This window comes from Anser brachyrhynchus (genome assembly GCF_964034855.1).
Source record: "Anser brachyrhynchus genome assembly, chromosome: 17".
Taxonomy (NCBI): Eukaryota; Metazoa; Chordata; class Aves; order Anseriformes; family Anatidae; genus Anser; species Anser brachyrhynchus.
Genome location: NC_137710.1, coordinates 4,862,855 through 4,879,771, shown reverse-complemented (window position 1 = coordinate 4,879,771; position 16,917 = coordinate 4,862,855). Strand labels below are relative to the sequence as shown.

The following is a 16,917-nucleotide window of genomic DNA, read 5'->3' as shown; positions in this document are numbered from 1 at the left end:
GTATTCTAACGTTCTTCCACTGAACTTTTCACTTCTGTTTTCTTTTGTTTCCACACATCGTTTTCTCTGTGGAACTGTCAGCTAGTGAAATGTAAACAAATATTGACCTATCCTACACCAAGACACAAGTCACCTGAATGTCATTAATATAAAAACATTCAAGTTCATCTACTCACTTGGAGGAAAAATATTGCCAAGTAGTTATCACGTACAGATATGTTGAAAAGTTACCTGAGAAACCTCTACTACTTTTCTGAAGTATTCCAATAAGCCAGATCCAAACACTTTCTTTATACTCTTTGCACACTAATGCTATCAGTATTTGATCAAAATAGAACTGCTCAAGTTGATAGCTTTACTTAATGGCAAAGGTTCTTTGAATCATGACATGTCTTTCTGATGAAAGTGGCACTGAAATAGTCCAAGTTCAAATCCATTCCCATGTACCAGGGTCTTTCTTTAAGATTCTTACTCTTTTTCCACAGCTCAAGATGTTGGCACTTCATGAATCAATCTCAAAGGATATTAAAAGCAGCAGGAATAGCCTACAATGAGCCAGAAGGTTTCTTCACAAAAAGAATGTTACATTTGCCAAGTAAAGCACTAAAAAAAGTAATAAGGAAATCCAGACTTAAACTTAATTCATCCCCACATACATACGCATTAAGATATGGCCTTTAATGACATATTCTTTCTTCCAAATAACTTCTTCCTACGGCTGAAAGAATAGACAGCTGCTCACCATTTCTTTACCATCATGTATAACCTATACACTAATTCAAGACTATTTGAAGTGTTGCACAGAATTATTTCTATTCCAATAAGCTTTTCTTGCTACTATACAGAGCATATCAGAAATATTAATAAAATTACTTGCACAGCATTTTCCTAGAACAGAATTTTCTATAATTTTTAAGCGTGTGAACTGCAGTACTGCTAAATTAGTAACTAAACTCAGAAGTATCTGCTAATACAGACTCCTTATTTAGAAAACTTATGGCCTGATTTTCTGAAGAATACAGCATTAGCATAAGTTCAGAGTAAATCTCTCGCTTACTTTAAGGACAGCTCTTTAAAAAAAGTATGAAAGGATAATGTACAAATCTGTTTTCTTTCCAGCATTGCACTAATGCTGTGGCAGGAACAAGAACATAATATAACTCCCCAGGGCCCTACTAAACTCCTTTAACTACCTTTATCTTCCTACAATCTTTGCTCCTTCCATGAGCTACAAGCTAACCTGCAAACACGTCCAGCTACACTAAATAAAGACAAAGAAGGGATTCAGAAAATGAAGTCCTGAATGCCAAGGGAAGTTTCTGAGTGGTAACATAACATGCTCTAAACCATATAACCCCTACCTATCTCCTTTCTGTAGCTTGCATTTGGCTCATGAGCCACTCATGTGGCCTTCCTGAGGGGCTACTGAAAATACTCCAGGATGTTGTCACCGAGTACAAAAAAAAAAAACACAATAAAACAGTGACAGCCACAGAGGCTATTTATACTCTGAAATACCAAAGTTCCTCTGTCTAGATTAAGAAGTTAAACCCATGCTGAGCCTGCTATATCTACACACCTTCTGCTTCTGTAACAAATGAAGCAGAAGTCCACAGACAATAACTGCCTTCAAAACAAAATCTGGGATTTTTTCCCAGGAAGCTATCCATCCTGTGTATGAAATGAGACAGCAGACCTGCAGATAACCACCTGTTCCTTAACTCTTGTCATGCCCCAAGATTGCTTCCTCCCCCTTTTCTGCATGAAGTGGAAAAGAGGAAGGAGGCACTCTGAGAGCACACAAGAGCCTCCCTGGCTCCACAGCTTTTACCCTGAAAGGTGGAACTATGATGGCTTATGACAGTCAAAGGGAATCATCCACAAGAAAACACGTCACCCTTATCTGAGATGCAGCGTGCTCCACAAAGACAACATTCTCAGAACAACACAGAATTGAGAGGGTGGCAGCTGAATTAAGAACAGACTAGACACAATTTTCAGACTTAGAACTCTGGCAACTTTGAATAGATTATTCATGGAATTAAAAGTTCTATGGCTTCACAAACATTTTTATCCCCCCCCCCCCCTTTTTTTTAATGCAGGGACGTGCTTGCAGGAGTTATCTGCAGTCATGAATCTTAGTAAAAATGAATGCTAGCATTCATGCATCATCATCACTTCAGAAAGAGATTACAGAAAACACCATTTATCTTTGCCTCTAACAGTGAAAATCACAGGATTTCACCCAAGTAGAGCTGCCCATGGAAGTGATTCTAATTGGCTAGAACTCAATTTCTAGCTGGCTTTGTTCTTGGAAACAACTGAACCACTTCACAGAAACTTTCTCAAATCAGTCAGAAAATATGCAGCATGGAAAACTTCAGCTAAAACAGTTACAGCTTGAGAAAGCCCCATTTTAAGAAGGTATTATAGCAAAGATTACTAACCAATTAATCTAGATGTCGTTTTCTGATATTCAGATAACATTGTGACTAAACTTGATTTTTAAACTACCAAATCAGGCCAAAAACAAACTAAAAAAAATATTATTTCCCTGACTTTTTTACTATAGTACCAATCCATTAAGAAATATCACATATGTAACGAATTAGACCACAGACCTTTCATCTCAAACTGCTTTGAAATGTTGCTTACTAAACCCACTAGAGTTAGTTTTTCCAATGAAGAATTTCTTCACTAAGTCTTCACATTCTGAGTAGTCCATGTGTTTTGCATTTTCTGTTTCTTCAAAATGATTTCCTTAAAGCTTACGCTATTTGATTTCATTTTTAGTTTTAAGTTATGATTGGGGGGGGAAGCAGGCAGAAAAGCAGAAATGCATATTCACCCTACATGCATATGTAGTGCTATTTACATTGTAGCATGTTAGAAGTTAAATTTCAATATAAATCCAAAGATGTCTTCAAAACTATTAGAAATTAGCAGAGGCTGGCAACCCACAACTTACTTTCAAGAGGGTGGAAGGTTGGATGGGATATGTCAGTGACAGCTTTAAATATCCAAACCCCTAAGAACAGAACAGGTTACAGAATGTGAGCTTTCCAGCTATGCCCTCTAACATTTAATGCAAAGAAATACTAACGGTTGCTTTGGTCGTACTTTGTTTCTACCAGCCCCCCTTTCATAGCACTCAGCTATTCCAGGTAGAAAGGAACACTAACATCCAGGAGTACCTAGAGCAAGTTGAAGCCAGAAAGCACTGCATGAACAATTAGTCGATAAAGCCATAGATAAAGTAAACAGCTGTTCTGCTCACAGAGCTTCCACCAAAATGTCAGAGCTTCTCTCTGTGCCTCCTGAAACCCTGTGCAGGGCTACAGCAAGATACATGATAGAATAACTGAAAGCTCTGGGTACATTTTATTATGTTAGTTTTCACCCAAAAGAAAAAAGAAAGCAAGGATAAGTACATTTAACTTGACTGTTACAAGTAAAGGAGTTTATCTGGATTAAGTATCTTCTGAATTATTTGAACGCAGATGCCAATGAGTTGTTTTAAACATTCTCCCACGAAGGACACTGAAACAGTGTTTTTCAAACAGTATTTACCACTTATAAACAGACTAATTAACAGAAAAATATTTCCAAAATCGTTTCAACTCTGACAGGGTCTAGCAGTGCCAAATGAGATCTGGCATCTTGAACTAGTTCCCCTCTTCCAGCAAATGAGGATACGTAAATGCTGCAAAAGAATACAAAACTGTTCTTTGCCCATGAATAGCACTAAAAATGTCCTCTCCATCCAATCTGTTTCACTTCACAGGGAGAGAAATTGCATGGTAAAGTGAGGTATACTGCAGATACTGTACCTAGCAGCCATGAATTATTAGATGCATACAGAGCAATATACATGTGGGCTGAGATCTGAATGAATGGTAAGCCTCCTACTGAAATATGCAGAGCCAGGGTTTCGCATGCAATGTATAGGGCATGAACAAGTGCCCATGGAGTAGGATTTGCTTCATTACAAAAGAGCTAGAACTTGAGATAACAGCTCATGCCAGTGTCTGTATTTATTCACATACAAGTTCTAACACTAAAATTGAATTTTTAGTTTCAGAAAAGTCCATTCATAAAATAATGAATTACAAAACTCGAGAGAAACTAATAAGCACTGGTGACCCAAGGCTTCAATTTGACGTACTCTTCTCAAATGTTAAGAGGCTATGCACAAGAGCCGCACAGTACAAGAAAGCTCAGAATATTCCTAACATTTAGATGGGTCAAACTAACAGTGGTCTAAATACAATGTACAAAGATGAGACGTCCTCTTCAGGGTCCAGGTCAGGATCCAAAATTGTAGAGGCACTCAGAACTGTAGGTTCAACTCAAACTTCACAAATCTCTGCTACTAACAAAAGTGGACCCTTTTCCTCTTCGTGATTAAAACAAAAACAAATCAATATAAGTACTCTTCAAATAAACTGTTTGCATTTTATGACTCTCCTGAACAACACTGCCTCAAGGCATGATTTTTACCTCAAACCAATTCTGGCATTACAGCACTACATGATCATGTTTAAATGTCATCTGATGATTCCTATTAAAGTGTCACAGTTTTGTCACTACAGCTAATTTAATTCCAAATGAATTTTCAAAACCAAGACTAGAGTTCAATGGAAGCCTGAAGCCTTGAGGAATTGTGATGCTTTGAGCCTGAGATACAGTAATATCCAAATTTAATCTGTTAAGTAGCCAAGGCATGGATCTATGGCTCTTTGAATAACTATATGTAATGTAATAAGGACCTTCCAGATGGATACTGCACTACACATCTTTCCAGATCAGCATTCGCCTTTCCAGACCATCACTCTCCTTTCATCCAGAGTATGTGACGCTCCAAATGAAAAAAAACAAAACAAAACAAACCCACAATATACTAAACCCTACTGTTACACACAACTGGAAAAATTTGTTCCATTATCTTGCTGATGTTCCAAAGTACAATACATTAACTTACAGACTCCATCTGGAAATATGACTAAGGAGCACATCCAGTGAACTGGTGAGTACCATCACGTGATATTGGTCTCATATCATGGTAGATATTTCTGGGTAAAATTGAAACAATTATAATTCACATTGCTATCTAATCAATTGCAAAACTTGTAAAAACTTGCAATTTTACCTCAAAGAAAATATTTTTTTTCTACCCACATTATAACAGAAAGGTAATCAAATGCTTTAGTCATTCCTGTTTTACAGATGAACAAATGAAATCAGAGGTTACCTAAGCACTCACATTTACACACACACAACTGGAGAGAGAACTAAGAAACATGGGAACCCTGCTTACAATTTCTTCTTCCCTTTTCCCTCTAAGATAGAATGACACGAAGACATGTTAAACAAATATATATAAAGACAGTACCTTAGTTCGGTATTCTTCTAATAGATTTTTCTGACATTATTATTGGGACGATTAAGAACAAGAGAGGCATAAAGTCATTTAAAGCAGTATCAGCTCAATAATATTTCTTACAAAAGACAGCCCTTTTTGAACACGTAAAAGAGGAAAATTAGAGTTACCTTGCTAAATAAAACACTTTTTAAATCGTAAGCTTTGTCATGAGAGTGAGATTCAAATATATACAATAAAGATACACCAGGACAGACAACAGAGGCTCACCAAGAACAATCACCAACTCATGTAATGTCACATCAGCTTTTACAAGAGGCACAAGCTTTACACTTCTGTTAGGCACGTGCAACTCCCTTTGAATATTCACAGCCAGACTGCCTCATGTAGAAATTCACTAAGCAAGCATTTTATAGCACAGAAAATGTGGAGTCCTTTCTAGTCACGTTACCCATACTCTTCATAACTCAAATCACAAATTACAGCTGTACACAAAGAAAATCATCTTCTGTCTGATCAGTCCATTATTGGACAGCAGGAGCAGTGAAACAAGATCAAGTATCAGAGTACCCACCAGAAGAGCAAAGCAGATTTGAAAAAAAAATAATAAACTCATCCTTGAAAAGGCAGAAGTGCAAGTATTGACAACCTAAATTTACTAATATATTTGACAGAAGTGTAATACAAATTGTTCTTCTACAAAATTTTACATAAGTTTCATACAAAACAGAAGCCCTCCTCAGTTTTCATACTCATGCTATTCACATGCAGGTGTCCACCCTCCCTAAGGGGCAGCCAAATTCAATCTCCCTTTTCCCTGATGTTCTCATCAGTGAAAATTAAGAGGCACTGAGATGTCAATATTATATTACCTTCTCCACAGCGGTTATTTATTGTATTTGCTACTCTTTATTTCATGCCAGCAGAGTAATAAGTCATTTGATTCTACAGAGTACAAACAAATATTCTGGATCTTTCTACTGAGATGTGAAATTAAAAATAATTTTTTTAAGAACTAATTTTTTTTAAAGTCAGGTTTAAAAGATTAAAGATGGCTAAGGCATAATTGTGTTCTCTGCCGTAATTGTTTTCTCTCACCGAGAAAATGCTGAAGATGAGTACATGTACCAAGCATGCTTTAACAGCCCAGTAAATACTGGCCATCGGTCAGGCTTCATTGTCCCAGCACAGGTCCCACTGCATTGTACAGTGATTGTACAAGTAATTCAGTTGCAGACCACAAGAATTAAAGTTGTGAATTAAAACAGAAAACAGCTGGGCCCAACTCCATACCCACTGATGGCAACAGGAAGTTTCTGCCTGATTACAACAGGCCTTGGGGCAGGGCGACATGGTAGCAGGCCTGCTCCCTATTTGTCTAATGGTTTCCTCTTCATATACACCACATCACTTCACAGTCCTTTACTACAGGAACTCATTCCACATCCCAGGATCTGACAAAAACATGCTAGCAGCTGTGCACTTTTATACCCATTCTGCTCAAGCCTGAGTCCTTCTTTCCATCAGAAAGTGACCTAACCCTGCCCATGCTCCCTGTCTAGCTCCCTGATACATTTCTGCTCATTCTGTCATTCCCATCCCAGTCCTGAGACGTTTCCTTACACAACCTTCATCTTGTTCTGAATGTTTCTGCCTTTTTGCAGGCCCCTATCCTAACCTCCTCCTGCACACCACCTTCCACAATCAGACCCTTCCCTCTGCTTCCAGTCTTCTTCCTCACCCAAATACCTGACTCTCTCCCATCTGTCCCCAAATTGATTCTTGCCCTTGCTAGTTTTCAGACCACACTTTCCTGCGTCATTCTCCTCCTGCTCACCTTGCTTCCCACCTTAAACTCTTGCTTTTGTTCTTCCTTTATTCCTATGAAGCAATTTCATCTTCCAGTAAGTCCGCCCTGCAGCTAGGAAGGGGGACAGAGCATTGTGAACACAAGGATGGACAGCAACCCTACCCATACCTTACACTTTGCCCAGGTCAGACTTCTGCAGTGCAGATTTGTAACTGCAAGGCAAGTAGAGCTCATCCCTATCATGTTATAGGCCTAGTGCAAGGCAATTTTCATAGCATTTAACTGTAACGATGCAACAAGTTTTTCCTTGTTGTGAGCAAATTCATTCCTTCAAGTGTTTCTGACTTGACATCCCATCAAACCAACCTCAGACTTCTTTCAGTGATCTCACAAGACCCCTTTCCTGGGGAGTTTCATAGGAGTACAAGCACTTCTCATAGAAGAGGTCAGCAACTATTTTTAAACAAAGGAAAATCCACACTACCCCTCCTCTCCCTCTACATAGCTCTGTTTTGTAAACCATTGAACTCTTGGCTCAAGTTTTGGAAAGAAAATTTACTCAGTCTGAAGCAGATGCTTGGCATGGAATATTTCAGCTGAAACAGTTAATGACTGGAAAACTTAAATTAAAACCAAACTCTTAATGGCAGTTTTAATAACAAGCAGTGCGACTAGTCCTGATAGTAATAATAGACAAAAAAACAGTTGTTGATGGCGGGTTTTGGTTTTTATTTTGTCTTTAATTCAACAAAACAATTTAGTCATCAAAAGCACATTCTACCTGCGTGTAGAAATGGCACTATATTAATGTAAACATCACTTATTTATATAGGATCAACAAGAGAAAAAACACCCAATACAAAAAAAATCAAAGCTGCATGGTTCACCAAGTGTTCACTCTCTAACCTCTCAGCGTTTAATATCCTGCATTGGATATATAATGTAAGCAATTCCCATAATCTCTTCTCTTACTGTGTTGTCACATGAACAAATTAAAGCCATACTGCTGTAAGTGTTAGGCTGCAGTACTGTAATCACTTAAGCCATTTCTCCGCAACTTAGGCCTATCTTTTTTTTTTCCTGCTATTGCTTATACAAGCAGTCAGTTGATCCCACGGTGATACAAACTTGCCCTTTATGAAAAAAATATTGTATGTGCTTTATCTCCCTGAAGCAGCTTAGAGAGGAATGCTTGCCAGTGCTGGCACAAAAAGAGGGTTGTTCAGTTTGGGCAAGGGCAGAAACCTGGCAGCACCAATTTACATTGGCTCAAGCTGGTGAGGAACTGTACCCTCAGGCAATACAACTGGTTGGAAAATGGAATTTCACAAGGACAGAAACTGTAACATTTTGAAGTTTGTTTTCATTCTCAATGGGAAGAAAAAAGTTAAATTGTTATGTGAAGGTAAAATGCTTTTCAGAAGACATTTGAATGACAAATCCTTTCATAGTAGTCATATCAAGCTGATTCATTTCTGCAATATGAAAACAAATATTATAGAAAAATACTAATGATGTGCTCTATATAGTATCTATGCTATTGTCAATTCATATTTGAATACTTTTACTAGAAGTAAAAAAACTGTTTGCATCTAAATTTTGCTTTGATAATTTTTAAAGGAAACTTTCACAAAGTAAAAAAAGGAAACTTTTTACCTCTTTCTCCCCATTTTGTTTTGTAATTTTATCAGTTTTTAAAATATTTTTGAAGAAAGAACAGTTCAGCTGATATTTTTTTTTTTTAATCAAGCGAAGAAATAAAGCAATTACCTAAGCAATACAGCATCAGATGTATCGTTGTAGATACATTTCAACATCTGTGATTCTATGTTGCAGTTAAAGAGCAGAATCTAGTGGACCAACCCCTCTGTTGCATCAATATCAGGGGATATCAGCTTACCTTTTATTTACTTAAGACTTCCTCTTCATGCACAGAGAAGCTGACTTTTACATGTGCTCAGGAGACCATTAAGGATTTGTTCTATTTAAAAGCATAAGCTTCTTTTAAAGTGACTTTCCAAAAAAGAGAAGCTCTCCCCTAGATTTTATTCGTATTTAAGTTCAAAGTTTTCACACAAATGTCAAATCCCTCATCATTATATTGTGACTTAGTTTGCCTCAAATTATTGAAAAGGCTAATTCACTTAACAATTCTGTCTTCCCTCGCAGCAAGTTTGCATTTCCCAATCTTAAACTATACAACAAAAAGCAGTGAACACCCAAATGCTGGTAGCAACAGAAATTAACGAATAGAATAGCACTCTGCTAAGTTTATGATAAAAATGACACCATTGCAAAATATTAGTATCTTTCTACAAAATCTCATCTTCAATAAAGTTTGTAGAAGACAGCTGAAAATGCTGTATGAGAGGAAACAACAAAAAAGGTGCTTGACCTTAGGCATGACACTTGTAGCACCACTGGATGGTAAAATCAGATTAATTCTTACTGCAGTACATAATAAAAGCAGCGTTCAATTAAGGAGACTCATCTAGCCATTTACATCTGTCAAGCTGCTGAAGCTGCAGTCGTAAAAGAACACTTTTGATAACGATAGTGGAACTATGATTAGTATGATCTGTGTTATTCAAGCAAAAGAAGTGCCAGAAGAGGTTGTCTCTGCACACGAAGTTACTGACCCAAGATGTCAGTGATGCAATAGTAAGACATTAGCACATTTCTGAAGTGTAGTGGCAAAGAACCACTTAGTCCAAATGTACTTCCCTAAAGAAAAATTCAGCTAATTGACCGGTGGTGCAAATATGCCTGTAATTTTAGTGATGGGGATGACACTTTGTTTATGGAATACAAGCTCAATAGATTAATATGTTTTAGAACAGCAAAGAAAATAGAAGAGTAAACTTGCTGGGTCATTTCACTAGATAGAACCGAAAAGAAAAACGGTGACCTGAGGCTGTGTATTGACCCCAAAAATGTGAACAAATAGATAAAGAGAGAGTATTTCCATTTACTAACTAAAATAGATACAGGCTTTACTGGAGTAAAATTATTTCCCGAGCTAGAAGCATCCGCAGGCTTTTACCAGATACCTCTAAGTGAGGAGACTGCAGAAGCTATGAACTTTCAATGCACCATTTGTCCGTCCCTGTTTCAAAGGGGTCACATCTGTCACTAGAGCCTGAGCCAGTCCACAGAACACAAAACAGTACAACTGCTTGAAGAGCTGAACACTGTGAAACTGTTTTGCTAGGGTACTGAGTCTGCAAGGAAGGCTGAATAAAATATAAAGGACTCAGGCCTGCAAGAGCAAGTCAGGACAAGAGTTTGACCTAGACAACGGCAGGTTTTCTGGCCAGTAAGTTATTGCATATCACTATGAAGGACAGAGCACCCAAATTTCAGTCAAACACCTAGAGTTAGCATCTTATAGCATCACAGATTATTTTCTGTATTTGTATCACTGTAGCATTTAGATATTAAAAACTAAAAACATCTCCCTGAATAAAGTGGCCAAACCAGGATCAAAAACTAACAAACCAACAACGAGACGAGCACAGTGAACAAGAGCCCAGGAAAGTAAGAAGGAAATGACCGATCAATGTTCAGACAGCAAGGCAGCGGTATTCCTGACAGCGGAGGCAGCATCTGATTCCTGCTAAACAGCTTTCCTTTCACTAAATCCACTCTCCTCTTTGGCATCAAATCCACCCCGTACACACTAAACGTCTCCTTCAAACTGATGGGTGAGTTATTTTTGTCATTCACCCACAGTGTGTTTGCTTTCTGTCTTACATCCTCAGTTTAGCTTTTTAGTATCCATATTAGATGATTTTCTATAGCTGTCTTTACACACTCCTTTGAAGCTCTCTCAACTTGTTACTATATTACTTTACCTCTTTTATCATGCCAGGCTTTTTTGTCTCTCTCACAGCAGCTAGGACACATCTAAGTACCGCCTGTCAGACACGAACTACTGCCAAAACTCTCAGTGTGGCAGCACAAACTGGCATGCAGCGTATGATCAAATCTAAGAGTTTACCAAAAACTTGAAAATTAGAACAGGGCAACAAATCTGACACCTCTTCTGTGGAGTGGTCACACACTGAAGATTTCAAACTTTCCTTTACTTGTCTCCAGACTAACTGCCTTGAAGAGACATGACCCTAACCACAGCTACGAACAACAGCTCTGAGATATTTACTGCAGAGGGGCATGCCTTGAAAACCCTGCCTAGGAAAGTTTGTATGCCAACACTTCTAGCAAGTTTACCATTATTTATAGAGCTTCTAGCTATTCGTTACAAGACAACTTTTCAGTGGTGCTGAACCACTGCGTCATCAGTAGAGTTCAAAAATGCAGAACTAAACCCCAACTCTCGATAATCTCAGCGAACATAGCTTACCATTGCTTACTAATATTTAGCAATTTAAGAAAACTTAATGCTGTGCTGTTCATTATTTGATTTCATACAAGTGAAAGTTCCACAGCTGGCACAGATACTTAGCTCCACAATTCAGGAGCCAGCCACATATTATGCATTAGAGAAATGATTACTGGTATGACATTTATATCACGTGGTCATGCAATTAGACACATGCTTGAACAGACATTTATAATACAACTGTTGCATATTTCACTAAGTGCAGTGTCTAATAAACCTTAAGATCTGCTATTAAATATGAGAAGTCAGAATATTAATAGCACTGTCTACATTTTGACAGTGTTATATCTTAGATTAGTCACTTAAACCCTGTGCAGTTATAATTTAACTTAATGCAAGTCCCTGCTGTGTTCTTAGCTACTGCTAACATGATGAAATTGAGAAAGAAAATCTAGGAAGCGTTCCATAACACCGAGGTATGTCATGCTATTGATCTTCCAAAATAACGTACAAAAAAGCCACCTAACTGCTTGAACAATTTAAAATTGGAAGAAAATAAAATTCACAATAAAGAGCTTCAATCAGTTCCCACATCACTAACTAAAACAAGATCTCATTACATGATTTTGGTATAAGCAATAGCAGAGCCAAACCAGATGCTACACCAACCTCTGGATGCACAACTGTGCCTGCATTTTTGTACAAAGGCTATTTGAGCACCTAAAATTCCTGTAACTCTATGCAGATGTAACATCTGCTCACGTTCAATACTCTCTTGCATGCACGTACTTCTCACACAAATGAATCAATCCTCTAGCTCTACATCCCCAAACTCATTTTCAGGACTTAGAATTCTGTATTTCTGGTTTCTACTGTTCTGTTTTAGTTCACAGATAAAACGGCACAGAATTCCCGGTTGTCTGCATTATAGAATGAAATAGAGCTGTACACTTGCCTTTACACTTATGGTCCAATTCAAGAAAACAATTAAAAATATCTAACTTCAAGCTCGTGAATACCTCCTATTGGCTATAAAGAGGCTTAAGCACATGCATTAGCACTTTGCTGAAAAGAGGTCATTTCCTGAAAGGAATATATATACACTTGGGATTTACTTGTGTAAATATGATTTCACACACACTCTCCACCTAGAGAACAGGCATCCAGTAATCGGTATGTAAAGCATGCACGTGTACCTAAATGCGAGAACACTTTTGCACGCTGACTTTTTATACATCCTGGTTTGACTAGAGGCATGGCTTAAATTAAATGCCAAGCTTCTTTCTTGAGATTGAATGAATTAACATTATTAGCCTGATAATAACCACAGCATAATGGCACACTGAGGCCTAAGGCAACATTTCAGGAGAATTTTCTTAGAAATTCAGGCCTGATAGAAGATGCTAATGAGTTCAGAGAAGTAAATATAGCTCTTTAAATAGCAAAAGACAACTTGTCTATAATAGTAAGTTTCTCAGCACATTTACAAACGTTTTCACTTGTGAGCTATAAACTGACTTTCATTTAGTTGGACTTTGGCTCTCAAGAACAATCACTATCCTAACACGCCAACCAAAGGAGTGCAAATACACAAGGGGGGCGCAAATGAAACGCTTGCTAAGGCCTCACAAGGAAACCATACAAACACCTTATTTAATAAGTTTAATTAACCGGCTCTTTTCTAAACCGTACTGTGCCTAGCAATGCTGAGAGGCAAATTCTCTGCTCAGAAGCCCTGCTTTTCTTCCCTGAAGGAAAGTAATATTTTCTCTTTTATTCCCAAAGAGCGCAGCCCAGCAACTCCTAGCAGCTGCTGCTGGTAGCAGCTGGCTGTGGCACCACTGCTGACTTCTTTACAGCACGGCTGAGTCAACGTTGACCCAGGTTCCAGCAGAGAGAAACAGCTTAACGAGGCTGGGTTGTTTATAACCTCTCACTGTAGCACTTTCTCCCACCCTTAAAAAGCAGCACCTACATATTTCTCTCGTAAAAATATTTTCAGACAGAAAGTGTCCATATATCAGTGCCTAACTCTATTAAGTCTAATGCAAATGCTTATTGGAGAAGATGCATTTGTGACTGTAAAAGCTGCACGGCAGAAGAGAAATATTGCCCTAGAAAAAAATGCCAAACCCTCCTTACAAGTCTTAGTCTCCTGCAGACTCTGAAGGTGAGCATGTGGCTAATAGGATTCTCACCTCCAGACTGCAGCAACCCAAACAAAACCCCATATTTCAGATTCTTCACATCAGCACTTTCACAGCACATTGAGTCACTTGGATGTCCATTAGTTTTAATGTACTATATTAAAATGACTGGCATTAAGAGGCCATGCAGTTTTCTGCCAAGTACTCTGCTTTCCCTACCAAGAGCTTACCACAGTACCAAGTACTCTGTTTTTTCTCTGTTTTTCTTGGGTGGGAAAAGATTTACCACCAATTCTACCTTTGTTTCACTTGAGATACTTCTGTACACATCCTGGCTGCCTCTCCATGCAACCACCCTGAGAAAGAAGTCAGCAGGGCTGGACCAAACTGAACAGTGAAGAGTCCTATTAGTAATCTCCTTATGTTAGCCAATTAGCACCACTAACAACAATGGGAATAAGAGCAAAATATATATATATATTTATTGCCCAGGGATGACCACAACAGCTGGAATTGCAAAGACCTTGACAAGTTTCCATCTCCCCAAAAGGCAAGGGGTAGGTGCTGTGTTCAGATGTCCACAACTAACGTGGTCTGAGCACGATCACCAGACATGGAGACACGGCAGTCACCTATAATTCTGCGTAGAAACCTGTTTGGATCCCACCCAATTTGCATCCCCGAGTCGCTTTAGAGCAGACTTGCCTTTGTCCAGGCAACTCTGGCCCAGAAGCCCAGTGACCAGAGGCAGCAGCAGACCACCCAAATGACCTCCTGCGACCACAGCCCACAGCTGGCCCTGTAACCCAGATAACGGCCACCTTGCCCAGCCCAGGTAATAGGGCTTCTACCCGTACTTTAAAGCTATCCCTGTACAACTCCCGCTTCATTTAAAGGATGCTATTCCACGATCTTAACACTGCCACTGCTCCCCTGGTGCCTCGGAGCTTTCCCCGCTGCCCGTCCCGTCCCACGCTGGGCCCGGGCCCCCCACCCCCCTCCCACGGAGAAGGGCCCTTTGCTCCAGGGGGATCTCCGAGAGGTGTCGGTACACACCACCACCGCCGAGGCGGGGAGGAAGGAAACTTTCCCCGTTTCCCATTTCAGCCAGATGCAAGCTCGCAAGGTTCTCTCCCATGCACATAAACACGGGGATGGGAGAGAGGGGGGGGCGAAACTGTAAGACAGAGGAGAAAGAGAGAGGATTTTAAAAGGGAAAATAAAGGCGTGGAGAGGAGATAAAGGAAATAACGACGAGAAAGGAGGAATTGAGCCCACACGCCGCGGCGGAAAGCGAGCGGCCAGCCTGAGGGGCTTCACCCAGCTCAGCCCGAGCGCGAACGCGACCGCCCCGCGGCCCCCCCGCTTACCTCCGCGGAGCAGGGCCGCCAGGAGCAGGCTGCGGGCCGCCCGCAGCGGGCTGAGAGCCGCCCGGCGGGGCACGGCGCCGCGGGTAGCCCCCGCCATGCCGCCGAGACGGGGACACGTCCCGGGAGCGGCTCCGGGAGGCTCGGCCGCCGTCGCCCCGCTAGCTCCCCCGGCTCGCCATCGCCGCAGGCACACACCGAGACCCCGCTCAGCACCGCGGGGGGCTCCTGCCCATGCCGGCCCCTCGAAGCCCTGCCCCAGAGCGGGAGGGGGGGGGGGCAGCGACTGCCGGGACCCCCGGCCCCGCCAAGGAAAACTTTCCGAGCGGAGGGGCTGGGTCGCCCCCCGGCTAAACACGGGCGCCCTTCGCTGCGGCTCCGCTTCCCGTGCCTTTATCTGGGGGCCGGCAGCAGACGCGCACACACACACAGACGCACTTTTCCCTGAGAGGAGGGGAGCCCAGCCCCGGCGGGGAGCGGAGGCGGTGACCTGCGGGCTGAGGGAGGACCAGCTCCAATCAGGGAACCCACGCGTGCACCGGGCAGCCCGCCCCCGGGGACGGGGGTGCCACCACCACCACTGTCACCACAACCACCACCATCACCACAGCCGGGGGACCCACCCCCCACCGGGGAGCGGGGCATGAGGGTCAGGAAAGCCTCGGGCTGAGGGGCGAGCGCCCGGCACCGGGAGGCTGAGGGGGGAGAGCGGGAACCGGTAACGGTCCTGTCACGGAGAGCGCCCGCGGGAAAGCGCTGCTGAGGTGAGACCGCCACTCGCAGCGCCTGGACCGTGAGGGGAGAAGAGGTTTGCCAAGCCGACATGGCAGGAGAGGAGAACCTCGGCCCGATGGGGGGCCAAGGGCAGACTGGAGGGGCAGGGCACCCGAATGAAGGCACCCCCAGACCGGCTGGCCCTGGGGAGTAGAGGAAGCCCCCTCAGAAACTATGGGCCACCACTGACCTCACATCTTCAGTCCTCCCTTCTCAAGTCCAGGTATAGTGCCAGATATATAGAAAATAAAAGAACATTACCAAAACAGGAAAGTTTACTACACACATACACATCCCTCCAGAAAGAGCAAGAGGGATGCATGACAGATTTTGATCACGTTGGTTTGCGTGCTGTGCCATTACAGTCCACCACTAGTCCCTCAGAACTGCTCAACCCACCTGGATTTCACCCATCTCCAGCCCAACCTCTCACACTTCCATTTCCTTCTGCATAGTTTCATCTTCTAAACATAATTCTCACGTCTCATCTTTATTCCCATCTTTTAACTTGATCCAGATAATCCAGCAGGTATCTTTTCTGTTATTTTAATCATAATAGAAAATATTGAGTGCAGAAATCCCCAAAGCAGGGAACAACCTACCCTCTACACCCCTACCCTCTGCTTTTGTCTGAGAAATTAAGCCCTCATTCTTCAGGTGAAGAGTCACAGCCAGTCAACTATGACTGGTTAATAAGCTAAAATTAGTGAAGTTCTCTCCATCTGTTGTCAGGTAGCAAAACAGGTGTCAAAGTTTATCATTAGATATTTTTCTAAATAAAGTGAATAAAGCATATCTATGCTAATTCTATAAAGCCTATTGTTTACACAAGACATTGTTCCCAATTTGATAAGCCAAGTCAAGAAAAACTACTTTAAAATAGGGACTTCTGATGAGGAAGTGATGATGAAGGAGCATGCTTGGGACTGTTATGGTTTACATGATTTTATTGTCATAAAAACAGCTGATTCAAATAGAAAAAAAAATCAAGCTAATAGCAGCTAGTTGAAATACATTAAAAAAAAAAAAAAAAAGTATATCATATGGATGCAATCCTAAGACAATTTTTTCACAGGAATGTAAAGAAACATTTCTCA

The 16,917-nt window shown here is 41.0% G+C and overlaps 1 protein-coding gene across 5 annotated transcripts in view; it reads right to left on the bottom strand.

The window, feature by feature from the left end:
* Window positions 1-16,416, bottom strand: part of TMEM132C (transmembrane protein 132C) — a 205,090-nt gene extending 188,674 nt beyond the window's left edge. For 3 of the 5 annotated variants that reach the window (XR_013940466.1, XM_080560169.1, XM_080560170.1), the window contains exon 1: window positions 15,050-16,175. Coding sequence is in view for 3 of the 5 variants with exons in the window: in XM_080560169.1 (XP_080416295.1) it covers window positions 15,050-15,146 (97 nt within the window). In the remaining 2 variants the exon portion in view is untranslated. Of the gene's footprint in view, window positions 1-15,049; window positions 16,180-16,219 lie in introns of those variants that run through there. The other 2 variants (XM_080560172.1, XM_080560171.1) reach the window with 2 other exon arrangements.
* Window positions 16,417-16,917: the final 501 nt, after the last annotated feature.